Source organism: Scyliorhinus canicula, chromosome 12 (genome assembly GCF_902713615.1).
Source record: "Scyliorhinus canicula chromosome 12, sScyCan1.1, whole genome shotgun sequence".
In the NCBI taxonomy this organism is placed as follows: domain Eukaryota; kingdom Metazoa; phylum Chordata; class Chondrichthyes; order Carcharhiniformes; family Scyliorhinidae; genus Scyliorhinus; species Scyliorhinus canicula.
The window spans coordinates 46,929,951-46,945,616 of record NC_052157.1 but is presented as its reverse complement, the minus strand read 5'-3'; the positions used below and the strand labels follow the sequence as shown (position 1 = coordinate 46,945,616).

The window sequence follows — 15,666 nt, the reverse complement described above, 5'->3', positions numbered from 1 at the left end:
GCAGTTGTACAAAACTCTAGTACGGCCGCATTTGGAGTATTGCGTACAGTTCTGGTCGCCTCATTATAGGAAGGACGTGGAAGCTTTGGAACGGGTGCAGAGGAGATTTACCAGGATGTTGCCTGGTATGGAGGGAAAATCTTATGAGGAAAGGCTGATGGACTTGAGGTTGTTTTCGTTAGAGAGAAGAAGGTTAAGAGGTGACTTACTAGAGGCATACAAAATGAACAGAGGGTTAGATAGGGTGGACAGCGAGAGCCTTCTCCCGCGGATGGAGGTGGCTAGCACGAGGGGACATAGCCTTAAATTGAGGGGTAATAGATATAGGACAGAGGTCAGAGGTGGGTTTTTTACGCAAAGAGTGGTGAGGCCGTGGAATGCCCTACCTGCAACAGTAGTGAACACGCCAACATTGAGGGCATTTAAAAATTTATTGGATAAGCATATGGATGATAAGGGCATAGTGTAGGTTAGATGGCCTTTAGATTTTTTCCATGTCGGTGCAACATCGAGGGCCGAAGGGCCTGTACTGCGCTGTATCGTTCTATGTTCTATGTTAACGGGATCATACTTCAGCCACAAAGTCCTTCAAAGCTCTGTAGTTCCTCAAGTAGTATTCCAGCTCCTGTTTTTTTTAAAATGTCCTTTTTATTGGCATTTCCCATATTTATTAACAGTTGTATTTCTACACATCAAATTTTTTTCGCCTGCGCTAACTTTCTTTATTATACTTATACAGTTTGTCCTTTGTTTAACTGACCCTATGTGCATTTCGTTGCCCTGTGGATCGGTCTATGGTTTCTCCCCCTTTCCCGTTGTTCTCCAACCCCCCCCCCCCCCCCCCCCCCCCCCCCCCCCCCCCCCCTTGGCTTCGGCTGTGCTTATCTTTTCCGGACAGAATGAAAAAAAAGGGGGGCGGTAGCCCCCTCATCTCTCGCGGTTTTCCCACCTTCCGTGTGCCCCCCCCTGGGTTGAGCAGTCTCTTGGTACCTCATCTATCTTGGTGTTTTAAAATAATTCTTATTAGGTTACTCCTTGTTGCTGACCTCGAACAGGTTCTGGAACAGAACGACAAACTGCCCCCAAGTATCCAGGAAGCCTTCCTCTGACCCTCGGATGGCGTACTTAATCTTCTCCAGATGGAGAAATTCCGAGAGGTCAGCGAGCCAGTCTGCAGCTTTGGGTGGTACTGCCGATCGCCAGCCGAGCAGGATTCTCCACCGTGCGATTAGGGAATCGAAAGCGAGGGCGTTGTCCCCCTTCTCCATGTGTAGCTCTGGCTGCTCCGATAACCCAAAGATTGTCACTATTGGGCATGGCTTCGCCCTCACCCCCACAACCTTGGACATTGCCTCGGAGAAGGCAGTCCAGAACCCAGCCAGCTTGGGGCAAGCCCAAAACATGTGGTTGTGGTTGGCAGGGCCCCTCTGGCACCGCTCACATTTGTCCTCCATCTCCGGGAAGAACCTGCTCATTCGGGTTCTGGTCAGGTGCGCTCTGTGCACCACTTTCAGCTGCATTAGGCTTAGCCTTGCGCAGAAGGAGGTGGAGTTCACCCTGCTCAGTGCTTCGCTCCAGAGTCCCCACCCGACCTCTGCCCCAGTTTGTCCTCCCATTTCTGTCTGGTCTCGTCCAGTGGAGTCCGGGCTCTGTCCAGTAGCTGTCCATATATTTTCCCACATAGCCCCCCCTTCTTGTTGCTTGTGCCTATCAGGTCATCTAGTAGTGTGGTTCTTAGGGCCCCGGGGTACCCTACTGTCTCTTTGCGGAGGAAGTGTTTTATTTGAAGGTGCCTCATTTCCTGTCCTTTTGCTAGCCTCCATTTCCTCGTCAGTTCATCTAATGTCACCAGTCTGTGCCCTACATAGAAGTCCCTGACCGTCAATGTGCCCCCCTCCCGCCTCCATCTTTTGAAGGTGGTATCCAGCATGGCTGGGGGGAATCTGTGATTGCGCATATGGGAGCCATGGGGGACATTTTGGCTATCACAAACTGTTGTGGCTCCATGTTCTCAGCGTGGCCACTACCACTGGGCTCGTGTATCTTGTTCAGGAGGATGGGAGTGCTGTGGCCAAGGCCCAGAGGGTCGTTCCTTTACAGGATGCCCCCTCCATTTGTACCCAATCTGTGTTGGGTTCTTGTACCCATCCCCTCACTCTTTCTGCCGTTGCTGCCCAGTGCTAGTATTGTAGGTTTGGTAAGGCCAAGTCCCCTTTGATTTTCCTTCTTTGCAGTGTCCGTTTGGGAATTCTTGGGTTCTCACACCCCCCCGCCCCCCCCCCCCCCCCCCTGATCAGACTGTCTACATTTTGGAAAAAGTCCTTGGGGATGCAGATCGGAATGGATCTAAACAGGAAGAGGAACCTTGGCAGTATGTTCATCTTGATCGTCTGCACTCTCCCCGCCAGAGAGAGTGGGAGTGAGCCCCACCTTTGAAGGTCTCTTCTTACTTCCTCCACCAGACTGGTCAGGTTCCACTTGTGGATCTGTATCCAGTCTCTGGGTATCTGGATATCCAGGTAGCGGAATCTGTTCTGGGCTGTTTTGAACGGGAGCCCCTCCAGCTCTCTCCCTTCCCCGTTTGGGTTCCCAGTGAACCCAGTGAACGTTTGTAGCCCGAGAAGGTTCCAAACTCTTTCAGTATTTAAAGTATTGCCTTCAGTCCCTCCTATGGCTTTGAGACTTAGAGGACCAGGTCATCTGCATAGTGTGAGACTCTGCTCTCTGTCTCCCCTCCCGATTCCCTTCCAGCTTTTTGTGTCCCGCAGGGCTATCGCCAGGGGTTCGATCGCTAGCACGAACAAGAGTAGGGACAGGCGGCAGCCCTGTCTTGTTCCTCCCTGCAGTTGGAAGTATTCAGAGCTGGTGGTGTTAGTTTGGACGCTCGCTTTGGGAGCGTTGTACAGGAGCCTCACCCAGGTGGTGAACCCAGCTCCTAGCCCAAACCGTTCCAGTACCTCGAGGAGGTATTTCCATTCGACTCTGTCGAAGGCCTTGTCTGCGTCCAGGGAGACGATAACGTCTGGTGTTCTCTCCCCGGAAGGGATCATTATTACGTTCAGCAGCTGCCTGATGTTCGCTGTGAGCAGCCTACCCCTGACAAAGCCCATTTGGTCCTCTGCGACCACCTCTGGTACACAGTCCTGCAGCCTTTGGGCCAGGACCTTTGTGAGTATTTTCACATCCACGTTCAGCAGTGAAATGGGTCTGTATGATCCGCATTCCGTCAGGCCTTTATCTTTTTTGGGTATCAAATTTTTTGTAGAAGTGTGCTGGGAACCCGTCAGGTCCCGGTGCCTTCCCCGCCTGCATGGAGCTGATGGCGTATAGTCCCCGGTTAAAGATCTCAAATGCCCGATTGACCTCCTTTAATTCTGTTACCAGTCTGCCTCTGCTATCCTTTACCTGCGCTATTTCCCTTGTGGCTGCCTGCTTTCTCAGCTGGTGAGCCAATAGGCGGCCAGCCTTGTCTCTGTGTTCATAGAAGGTCCCCCGTGTCTGACAGAGTTGGTACACTGCTTTCCTAGTGGATAGCAGGTTAAAGTCCATTTGCAGCTTTTTCCTCTCCGCCAGCAGCTCTATGGTCGGGGCCTCAGAGTATTTTCTGTCAACTTCCAGGATGGAGTCCACCAGTTGTTGCCTGGCCACCCTCTCTTCCCTATCTCTACTTGCCTTGTAGGCTAAGATCTCTCCTCTAATTGCGGCCTTCAGTGCCTCCCAGAACATGGAGGGTGAGACCTCTCCATTTTGGTTGTTACTAACGTAGTCGCCTATGACCCGCGATGTTTTTTGACAGAAGGCCTTGTCGGCCAGGAGGTCCGTGTCCAGCCTCCATTTGGGGAGCTGGGCATGGCCTGTCTCCAACCTCACATCCATATAGTGTGGAGCGTGGTCAGGGATAACGATCATGGAGTACTCCGTTCCCGTGATCCCTGAAAGCACCGATTTCCCCACTGCAAAAAAGTCAATACGGGTGTATACCTTGTGTACTTGTGAGAAGTATGAAAATTCCTTCTCTCCTGTGTGCAGGAACCTCCATGGGTCCGCCGCCCCCATCTGCTCCATAAATGCTCCTAGTTCCCTAGCCATGCCAGTCTTTTCCCCTGCTCTGGGGTTCAGTGGGTCCTGTACACAGTTGAAGTCGCCCCCCCCATGATCAGTCGGTGTGTGTCAAGGTCGGGGATTTCTGCCATGGTCTTCTTTATGAATTCTGTGTCATCCTAGTTGGGACCGTACACATTTACCAGTACGACTGGTGCCCCTTCCAGGACACAGCTGACCATGACGTACCGTCCCCCTGGTACCACAACTGTCTTGGTTTCCGTAAACCTCGTCTTCTTGCTAATTAATATTGCTACCCCCCTAGCCCTCGTCCCGTAGTATGAGTGGTATGTCTGTCCTACCCAGCCCTTTCTTACCAGCAGTCGGTCCTTCTCCCTCAGGTGCGTGTCTTGTAGGTAGATTATGCCTGCTTTTAGGCTTCTTAGATGGGTGAAGACTCTGGGCTCTGGGCTGCTCCCCGGCTTTGGGCCTGGGTCAGAGCGACCTGTGCGCCCTGTCGATTTTTGGGGGGTTTGGAAATTTCTCCCTGCCCACTAGCTTGCCCAGCATTTGGGTGACGTAGCCTGTTGGGTTTCTGCCCTCCATCCCCTCTGGCAGATCTACTATTTTAACATTCTGCTGTCTGGACCTATTTTCATGGTCCTCCACTTTCCCGCTTAGACTCCCCTGGGTCATTACCAACCTTTTCACCTCGGTTCCCTGAGTTACTATCCAGTCTCCTGTGCCTCCACCTTCCTTTCCAGGCCATCGATGGTTCGCTGCATTTTGTCCGTTGTCTCTGGCAGCATCTCCTTAATCAGCTCCGTCCTGCGTGCCTCCCTCATGGCGTTTATCTCCGTTTTTATCGCCTCCTTTATAGCGTTTATTTCCGTTTTGAGCACGCTTCTCCATTTCTCCCTCCGTGCGGGGGGGGGGGGGGGGGGGGGGGGGTTGGTGGGATGGTCGCCGCGTCCTGTTCCTGCCTGCTCCGCTGCTCGGCTCGCCAGCTTTTCCGCTTCCTGGTTCGCCTGAACCACCTCGCCCCGTGGGGCCGTCTGCCTGTGCAGCTGCAGCTCCTGCTTTTTTCTTTCTACTTTGCTGCTGCTCCTTCTTGCATCTCGCCGTCCCCCCGATTTATTATTATTTGCAGGCATATTTCTGTTCTGTGCCTTTCTCTTATTTTCCTGGATTTTGGTGCGAAAAAAGGAACTTTTTTTGTTTGGAAAGTTTTTTTTAAAAAAAAAGCTTTTTAAATTTTCAGGAGAGGAAAACAAAGAGGTTGAATAAAAAAATTATTATTTTGTTTTTGTCTTATCCCCTCCGTGCTCCAACTTTCAAGCAGTTTCTCGTTGCGATCCCCACTCCTCCACGTGCAGCATACCGGGACCAGTCTCCTCTTTTTTCTCTCCTCAGCTCCGTGGAGCAGAGCTTTGGTGCCTGGGCAGGGTGAGGGAGGCAGGGTCGATTTTGCGGGACTTTAATTTTTTTTAAAAACCCACCGGGAAAACCCCCGAATAAAGCCGTGATTTTGTGGATCTGCGGGAGCCTCTTTGCTGCGGCCGCTCCATTCGCGATTGCCATCGGAAGCTCTTTCTCCTGTTTTTTTTAATGAATTTAGAGTGCCCAATTATTTTTTCCAATTAAGGGGCAATTTAGCATGGCCAACCCACCTAACCTGCACATCTTTGGGTTGTGGAGGTGAGACCCACGCATATTCAGGGAGAATGTGCAAACTCCACACAGTCAGTGACCCGGGGCCAGGATCCACCCTGGGTCCTTGGCTCCGTTAGGCAGCAGTGCTAACCACTGCGTCACCGTGCCGCCCCTGAATTCCAGCTCCTGTTCTTTGATTGTCATCTGACAGCAGCTCCCAACCAACCTGCATTGCATACGCGCACTCTTCACCAAAATGGCGCACTTCTGCAGAGCCACCTCAGCTCAGCTCGCAACAGTCTTGATGGCGTGGATACCCCTCAATCACAGTTATCCATACATTAAGTCACAGCCCTGTGCACTGAGTATGGCCAGTTCTGGTCAATCAGTTCCTTTATAACAATGGCAGACTTTTCCCTTATCATCACTTTCAGATCCAACTTGGGCTAACCTTTTTCCAATTCTGTGCAACCTCTTCCACCTCCAGCAAAACCTGGTCACACTGGCTGGTGTCATGTGGGTCTGATTTGCCTCTGGATCTTGGAATTATAAGGTTTAAATTAACATGAATCTCCCTGCAAATTCCACTGCCCAACAACATCACCAAGTCCTCCTCTTAAACCCAGGGCATCTCCCAAAACCTGCACTCTCACCCCGAGCCCAGGACCTCGCTTACACCTACTCTGAAATGAGAATCCTCACCAAGCTACCAGGCAGTAGAGTACCAAACAGGGAGCAAACAGATCCCCAGCTCTGAGTCTGTACAGAAATAGTTTCATTCTAACTACCCTGTCAACTCCTATAATCATCTTAAAAGCCTCAACTGACCATTCTTTAATCTTTAAATTTGATGGAATACTAGTCCAGTGAATGAAACCTGTCCTCATAGTTTAATCCTTTTAGCCCCAACATTATCCTAATGAGTCTGTGCTGCACCCTCCAAGGCCAATATATCCATGCACAGAATCTACATATGGTCACACACAGGGCCCTGTCCTCTGCAAACAGAAAAACATCTCCACGCATTGAATGATTGATTTATTGTCAGATATACCGAAGAACAGTGAAAAGTATTTTCATGCGGCCAAGGGAACATACACAGTAGACAAAAAGAATAATCAACAAAGTACATTGACAGATAAGTAATTGGTTACAGTGCGAAACAAGGGCCAAACAAAGCAAATACGACATGAGCAAGAACAGCATAGGGCGTCGTGAATAGTGTCTTACAGCGAACAGATCAGTCCGAGGGAGAATCATTGAGTCTAGTAGCTGTGGGGAAGAAGCTGTTCCTATGGCTGGGTGTGCGGGCCTTCGACTTCTGTATCTTCTGCCTGATGGAAGGGCCTGGAAGGGGGCAAAACCTGGCTACGAGGAGTCTCTGACAATGCTGTCTGCCTTACCGAGGCAGCGGGAGGTGTAGACAGAATCAATGGGAGCATTGCTCTTTTTGCAACCAACCAAAAACCGAGGGTGACAGCTATTCCCAGGTTCATTCCTCATGGTAATGCCTTGACCAATCAGGATCCAGTTGCCCACCAAGCAGCACCCTCTTATGCATTATAAATGTTTGTTCCCTTTGAGATTTGGTAGACTTGCGATTCTATCCAGATGAGTGCACGATGAAAAGCTTTGACAGCTGCCTCTTCTTCTTTTCAGCAAAATTGATATCATTGAGTTCATGTGACAAAGGACTGAATGGTCAAACCTAAACCGCTCAGAATATTTTATGTACTCTTTGCAGGACAGCGTTTGGAAGAGAGCATGAAATCACCACCAACACCTACTATGACAGCCATCGAGCTGAAGAGGACTTGAACCACTGGGTTATTGTCACTGGAAATCCCGGCGTCCCACATGGGACCTTGTTTCAGGCACCTCCGCCTATTTGTGACGATGAACACCCAACCAATAAGCATCATCGGGCTTCACCTGACCTTTCAACTCAACAGCCCAATTGTTAATTTACCAAGCTTTAGTTAATGCACCTTCTAATATAGAAAACCATCATAATTTCATCTTCCCCATTCTGCCAGCCAGAAAGTCTGTAAATAACATGGGCAATTCCATACATGAGCCACATTTGAACCCAGTGAGATATTATCAATCTCAAAACATTTGCAAAATCTGTAAGCTTCTGCCAATTCCTGCAAAATGTCATCACCTTCAATGTTAAACTTTTCTAATGTGATCAAGATGACAGAAAATATAAGGAATATCAGGCAAAGATTACATTCTGTCCAATGTAGAAGTGTATGATTGTGCTTATTCTTTAAATAAATCAGCTAGTTTTCCAAGAGAAATTATGTTTTGGATTCTGCACCTTGAACAAATTGAGTTGCTAAGTTAACAGTGAGATTTGATTTTTGTCAATAACGGCTGTCAACGAGGATTTCTTAGAATTCTTGGTGCATTAGGCTCTTGGGATTAAACCAATAATTATGCGTCTGGCTGCTGATTGCTATCGCAGGAACTGAAACCGGCTCTCTCTCTCCTAGCTGAGGCGGCTGCGAGAAGATGTAGGAGTTGGCGTGGGGGGGGCTGTGGGCTCCCGTATCGGACACCGGCCGTGCTTTCTGCGGGGGGAGGGGGAACAGTCTGAGCAGCCGGGGAGCCCCTGATACGACAGGGACGGTGACCACGCAACGAGTGCCATTACGGCGCACATCTTGTCCACCCACATCGGCCCCTGGTTGGTCGCAGAGAAAACAACCATAAGGGTGTGGGTGCCGCCCTCCTCCCCTGGCCGCCCCACTCAACCAGCAACACCCATCGGGCGAACAACCAGGGCTGCACTGATGGCAGCCTGCAGTGTCATCAAATGGTGGCCCTGGCAGCAGGGACGGGCACCAGGACTGGGGGCACTGATAGGGTGGTGGTGGGGGACATGCATGGCTGGGCCACGCGCGGTGACAACCAGGGCCACCATGTAGCCCACGGCACCCGGTTGTGCACCTCACCCCCTGCAGATTATCATGTTTGGTCACCAACCAGTGATGTTGGCCACCGTGGCGGCAGCCGCTGCCCGGCATGCAACCCTGTGGCAGTGCCAGCGGGGGCGGTTCAAAGAGGCGGCGGAGGATGCAGCAGAGTGGCGGGCTGCAGAGGGGTACATGGCAGCCGCTCAGGCTGGAGGATCGCCCGCCCGACAGGAGGAGGAGGAGGTGGTGGTGGTGCCAAGGAGGCACCAGATGAGGCCACACGTCTAGCGCATTCATGTCTTTTGAGGACCTCCCGGACCTGGCCTGCAGGAGAAGACTGCGGATGAGCCGGGAGACTGTCCGATACATCTGCCATATGATGGCACACCTGGCACCGCAGGGGAGTGGGGCAGGACACCTTGCACCCGATTTTCCCGGGCAGTGTGCATAACTCGTTCATGATGGCACAGAGGCAGGTTTCAACGGTGTTAACGTGTTGAATGTGAAGAGGTATATACAGTCTGTTTCCTAGCCCCGATAACTAAACTGTGCCCTGCACCCGTGCCAAATTAACTGGTGTCTAGTTTTCTGGCCTTGCGGGCCCTAACACTAAGCCTAGGTGGTTCCCTGGACGGTACAGCAGGAGTGGAGGCGGACTGCTGTGACTCCTGCCCGCGACGAGGGGCCCCGTTGGTGTTCGTCTCCTGGGGTGGCCCTGCCTGGATGGATGGGCCCGGCTGCTCTTCGGATGACCCGGGTAGCATGGTGCTACCCAGTTCTGCCCGCTGCCCACCAGATGCACCAGGGACAGGGGGTGGTGGGGGGGGGGGGGGGGGGAGTCTGAAGTGCTGCACTGTTCTGGGACTTTCCCTGCAGGAATCACCGGCACGGGCCCCAGCACCACCTCCTCCCTCAGGATCCCCGAGCTTCTCCATGGGACGGGGGTGCGAGCGGAGCAAACCCCCGAGCCAACCCCCCATCACCTGGCGCTGTCAGTCCTGGATGCCTGCTCTAGTATCGAGAAGGGTCTGTATGCTGCAGCCATGGAGCACAGGGAATGGGCCATCTCCATCTGGGACTGCGCCACTTCCCTCTGGGACTGGGCCTCATCCCTCTGGGTCTGTGCGACGCCGGCCAGCACCTGGGCAATGGCGCCAATGCTCTCAGCCATGGCCTGCTGTGACTGGGCCACACTGAGGAGCTTCGCTGCAATCTGCAGCTGGCTCTGGCACTTGGCTGCCTGTGAGTGGGCAGTCCTCTCCTGGGACACAGGCCCCGCCTACACGGAATGCCCCAGACCTTGTACACGCTGACCCATGCCCGACACCGTTGCCCCCATTGCCTCCACCGCGTACGCCACCCATGCGGTTTCGGCCTGTGTGGCACGCATGACCGGCACCGAACCCTGTTCCTGCACACAGATGGACTCCTCCACCTGCGTCTGCCCTGTGCGTCGACCCTGGGTCTCTGCCTGCACCGGAACTATGGGTAGGACTGGATCTTCCAGGAACCCGGGACCCGTCTGGGTGGCAGCTGGTTGCTGGGGCTGGGGTGCCATCCGGCCCGTCGACTGCTCCTACCTCCACCTGCTGTACCGGGACAGCTGTGTGGTGCGCACCAGTGAGTGTCCCAGAAGCCTGTTCACTAAATTGCCCAACCGAGGTGATAGTCTCTGAGATGGTGGAGGGTGTTGGAGACAGCTGTGACGGAAAGTCTATGTCCTCACCCGACCAGAACTCTGGGGTCTCCTGGGTATTGGTCCGCTGTGTAGTGGTCTCCTGGGTAATGGTTTCCTGGGTGTTGGTCTCCTGGGTAGTGGTCTCCAGGGTAATGTTTTCTGGGTATTGATCTCCTGGGTAGTGGTCTCCTGGGTAATGTTTCCTGGGTATTGGTCTCCTGGGTATTGGTCTCTTGGGTGGTGGTTTTCTGGGTACTAGTCCCCTGGGTATTGGTCTCCTGGGTATTGGTCCCTGGGTCGTCTCAGGCAGAGGGCTGGTGTTCCGGCTGCTTTCCCCGTCGGTGCTTGGATTTCTGCGGGGCACTGGCTGGGGGCTGGGCCGGAACCATCACCAGTTGGTCCTGTTAGACACAAGACAGCGGGCAAAATTCTCCGCCCCCCACGACGGGTGGGAGAATAGCGGGAGGGCCTTCCCGACATTTTTGCCGCCCTCCCGCTATTCTCCCCCCCCCCCCCCCCCCCGCCGAAGTCCCGACCCGAATCGCTGCCGCCGTTTTTTTACGGCCGGCAGCGATTCTCAGCTGTTAGATGGGCCGAAGTCCCAGCCCTTTCCGCCGTTTTTACGAACGGCAAACACACCTGGTCTTGCCGTTCGTAAAAACGGCGTCACAAACTCGCTATTAATAACCATGGCACCGATTGGCACGGCCGTACCACGGCCGTGCCAAGGGTGCCATGGGCCCACGATCGGTGCCCACCGATCGCGGGCAGCGGGCCCGATGCCCGCGCACTACATGTCCTTCCGCCGCCCCGCAGTATCCATTCGCGGGGCGGCTGAAGGGCAACCCGGCCCGCGCATGCGCGGGTTTCGTGCAAAAACGCGATGACGTCACCCGCGCATGCGCGGGTTGGAGTCTTCCAAACTGCGCATGCGCGGCTGACGTCATATGACGCGTCAGCCGGCGCTAAATCCGGCAAGCGGGCTTAACGATTTTCGTTAAGCCCGTCTTGCCGGAGCCTACGGCATCGGGCTGCTAGCCCCGACCGGGGACCAGAATCGGTCCCCGGTCGGGAAGGGGCGCGCTGCCGTAAAACCCGCCCGGGTTTTACGGCAGCTTTACGATTTCTCCCGTTTTGGGAGAATCGCGCCCAGCATGTATGGTTAGACAGTCGGATGGGGGTGAGGCGTGAGGTGGAGGCCTGGGGTGAGTGGAGTTGGGGTAGGGGGTGTGTGGGGTAAGGGGGGTGTTGGGTGAGGGGGGTTTGGGGTGAGGGGGGTTTGGGGTGAGGGGGGTGTTGGGTGAGGTGGGGTGTAGGGTAAGGGGGGGTTGGGGTGTTGGTAAGGGGGTGTGGTGTGAGGGGAGGTGTGGGGGTTGGGGGTAAGGGGGGTTGGGGTGAGGGGGGTGGTGTGGGGATTGGGGATAAGGGTGATTGGGGGTGAGGGGAGTAGGGGTTTGGGGTGAGGGATGTGAGGGGAGGTGTGGGGGTTGAGGGTGAGGGGGGTTGGGGTGAGGGGGGTTGGGGTGAGGAGAGGTGTGGGGTAAAGGGGGGTTGGGGTGTGGGGGTGAGGGGGGGCGTGGGGGGTTGTGTTTGGGGGGATTGGGGCATGGGGGTGAGGGGGCGTGGGGTGCGAAGGGAGGTGTGGGGGGTTGGGGTGTGAGGGGTGTGGGGTTAGGGGGTTGGGGTGTGGGGGAGTTGGGGTATGGAGGGGTGTGGGGTAAGGGGATTGAGGTGTGGGGAGTTGGGGTGTGGGGGGTTGTGGTTGGGGTGGCCACACATCTGTCGTGAGAACCCGCCACCAGGCGGGGGGGGGTCTCACTTCGTGGCGTGCCTCTGACCTCCACGTCGGCAACCTATCTCTCCTCCTGCCCGCCGACAATGTCTAGTGCCCTCTGCTCAAGTACAGTGAGAGTACGTTCCCCCTCCCCCTCCAGTCTTCTCCCACTCCCAGCTGTTGTGCGCACCCTTGTCCGGTGGGGGGGGGGGGGGGACACAAACACAAGCAGCAACAGTGTTAGACGGTCCGACGCATGTAGCCGAGGGGTTGGGTATCTGATGGCATCAGTGGCGAGGGCACATGCCCATTGTGGCTGGCATGTGTGGGGGCAGCCATGTGGGTCAGGGTGGGGTGTGACTGTCCCCCTTGGGGGGGGGGGGGGGGGGTGGATCGCGTGTGTGGGGGGTAGGTGGCCGGGGCACAGTCCTGGGTACTCACCTGGCCGCCCTGAAGAGGTCCTGCAGTTTTTTCCTGCACTGGTCACCAGTCCAGGCCAGCTTGCTGATGGCGGCAGCCACGTCTGCCCAGGCACGGCGAACAATGGCACCTGATGACCTCCTGGGTCATGGGGGTGAGGGGGCGGCCTGGGGTACAGCACCAGCCTCCTTTCCTCCACGGAGTCAAGGAGGGTCTCCAGTTCGGCGTCCTGGAATCGCGGCGCTGCCCTCCTTGCGGCCGTCTTGCCTGCAACTCTTCTGCGTGGGAGGGGGAGAATCCAATATGTGCTGCGGCGGCGGCGCGTCAATCACGGGACCGCCGAATTGGCCGCCGGTCTGTTGATATCGTGATGGGTTTCACGATCCGGCCTTGGGAGCGGTTGAATCGCTGCAGCTGGGGACCCGATGACGCTGTCATGAAACTCCACTGTTTATATAAAATGTACAAATGCTGAAATAGGCCATTTGCCCCCACAGATTCATTACAGTGTTTATGTTTCACATGAGCCTCATTCTTCGTCCAACCCTTCTATAACCTTTTATTCTTTCTGAATAAATTTCTAATCATGCATTATCCAGCATCTCCTCAAATGAGATTTGCCCCATCCGCACCCTATGGTACTGAGTTTCATATTCTAATTACTCTCTGGGTAAAAATGTTTCTCCTGACTTCACTATTGGGTTTATTAGTGACAATCTTATATTGATGGCGCCAAGATTTGGGCTCCAACCCAAGTGGGGGAATATTCTCTTTGTACTGAACTAGAATCTCAGCTGGATTATCATTTTTGGGCTTCTGGAGGGGAACTTGATCCAATGATCTTCTGGCTTAGGTGACAATGTTACCGTAGCTGACAGCTGAGTAATGAAACCGTGGCAACATTTAGGCTAATAATTGCCAACACTTCTTCCAGACTTTTTCCTGTTGCAATGAATAGGAAGTGATGAAAGATTTGTTTAATTGCGGGATTTACTTGTGTTGTAATTAATGATGCCAGAAATGCATGGATGATCACGGCCACCTCAAATACTCACTTTGCACCAGCACTGAACAAGAAAATAACTCACAGCTAGGTTACACCATAGACTAAGAAATATTGCTGAGGGAACGCTCTCTGCACTTTCTGCTACTCACCACATGATGTTGCCAGTTCCTTGTTTTCGAGATTTAGAGATGGACCTGAGACTGTGAGAGACTAACGGTACAGAGAGGGAAAATAAGAGAGGGTCAGAATTTAATGTCACACACCCGACCTGGATACGCGACAATACATCAGACCCGTGCCCCGACATCATCACGCACTAGTGATATTTCGGCCAGCGGGCACACACGAGAGGTGGAAACGCGTTCACTGGCAATCAAGCGGTCAATTTAGCTCATTAAGGGGCCAATTGAAAGCTAGCTTACGTGGCCCATCTGTTTTTATGGCTGACAGGCAGGTTGATTGGCCAGGGCGGCCTTTACGTTTTGGCTGTAACCTCAATCCAGAGAGGGATAAAATGTCTGCACTGAAGTAAAATTTTAAAAAGGTGTCTGGGGACTGGGATTTGTGTTTAAATGTGCTGCCAAAACACTGTGTGCAGTGTTTTTCCATCAAGGTCCACAGCTCCCAGAGAGAGCTTGGCAGCGGCAGTCCCCCAGGGGGAGCCCACTAGAAACGCCAGCCCGCGCCCTCCCTTTTCGCGGCTCCTGCCCTCTTCCCACCTTCCTGGGCAACACGGAGCTTTTCTCAACATGTGTTTCATGCTGGCTAGCAAATTAATTGTGTTCCAGGGCCAATCGTGACAGGAAGCATGTTTTGCACCCGCTTCTGGACCTGCGCAGTGCGCATACCTGATGGACAAAAAATTCCGGAAATGAAGACAGAATGATAGAGAGGCAAAGCAACATGGGCTAGAAAAGACTATTATAGGAGGATAGAGAGGCAGAAGTGTAGTGGTATTGTCACTGGACCCTGGGTATTGGTCTGGTACCCACATTTGAATCCCACCATGGTAGATGGTGGAACTTGAATCCAATAGAAATCTGGAATTAAAGTCTCATGACGACCATGAAATAAATCATGACGACCATGTTATTGGCCAGGGTTTAGAGAACCTCAAACTGTATCATGGAGTTCACCTGACCCACAACTTTTACTAGATTGTGGTATGGGGAGCACATGGCCCATTCTACAGGTGTGGTGCAGCAGAAATTTAAAAGTAATTTTTAAAGAAAAACAATGTTTATTCTACGAACTCAGTTAACCTGTTTAAAACATACAGTGAACATCTTAGCAACCATCAATTCAAATACAACCGCCAAAGAATACAACACTCTAAGTAATCCTTAAACTGTCCTTTTAACATCCATAAGACAAAAATTGTTTTTACAGAAGCACATCAGGTTTAAATTCTATACTGAGAGCAGTTACCACGTTGAAGTCACCAAATGGACACTCAAGCTTGCAGAGATTCACACACATCCTGATGTGATTGCAGCTTCTCCAAAACTAAAACAAAACTAAAAAACACAGACACACCCAAGCTTTTCCTCAAAGCGAAACTAAAAATCAGAGCCAGAGCTCAGCTCCACCCACACTCTGACATCACTGCAGCCACTTGAGCAGACAAACATTTCTTAAAGTGACATTCCCATGACACAGGGGTAGGAGACTGATAACATATTCCTTAAAGGTAATCGTTTTAGGCTATCATTTTCCATTCTAGAATCATCCTATACTGTTTGCTTAGCTATCTACTATCTTTGTTTCATATTTTCCATTTCCACTTCTAACCTGCGCAGCTGTTTGCTTTGAGCAAAGAACCATTACTGCTATTGTATTTTAAATTCAAGTAATTCTGTAAGTTACTAAGTATAATCATCTCAAGTAAAGCCTTCTGCAGGGGCCTGTATTAAGAACATTTGATTTTGTAACACGGGAAGATTATATTCTCTCTTTATAATCAATAGATACCAATAAAATTTCATTTCGCACCCGAGAAGTGTAGTGCAAATTTCTGCCTAGTTAAGTGTATCGGAGAATACATTAACACAACAGCAGTCTTCATCAGCGGCCTAAGTATCGTTGTCAGTGGTTGATGATCCGTGAGTAAAGTAAATTTCCTTTCATTTAGGTATTGGTAAAAATGCTTGATTCAAAATGTGTCAGGACTTCT

At 52.4% G+C, this 15,666-nt stretch overlaps 1 protein-coding gene across 1 annotated transcript in view; it reads left to right on the top strand.

Annotated features, from left to right (window-relative positions):
- Nucleotides 1-7,997, top strand: part of cfap161 (cilia and flagella associated protein 161) — a 48,356-nt gene extending 40,359 nt beyond the window's left edge. The window contains exon 7 of the mRNA XM_038813831.1: nt 7,439-7,997. Coding sequence (XP_038669759.1) covers nt 7,439-7,658 — 220 coding nt within the window. The 3' untranslated portion in view covers nt 7,659-7,997. The remainder of the gene's footprint in view (nt 1-7,438) is intronic.
- The last annotated feature ends 7,669 nt before the right edge of the window (nt 7,998-15,666 follow it).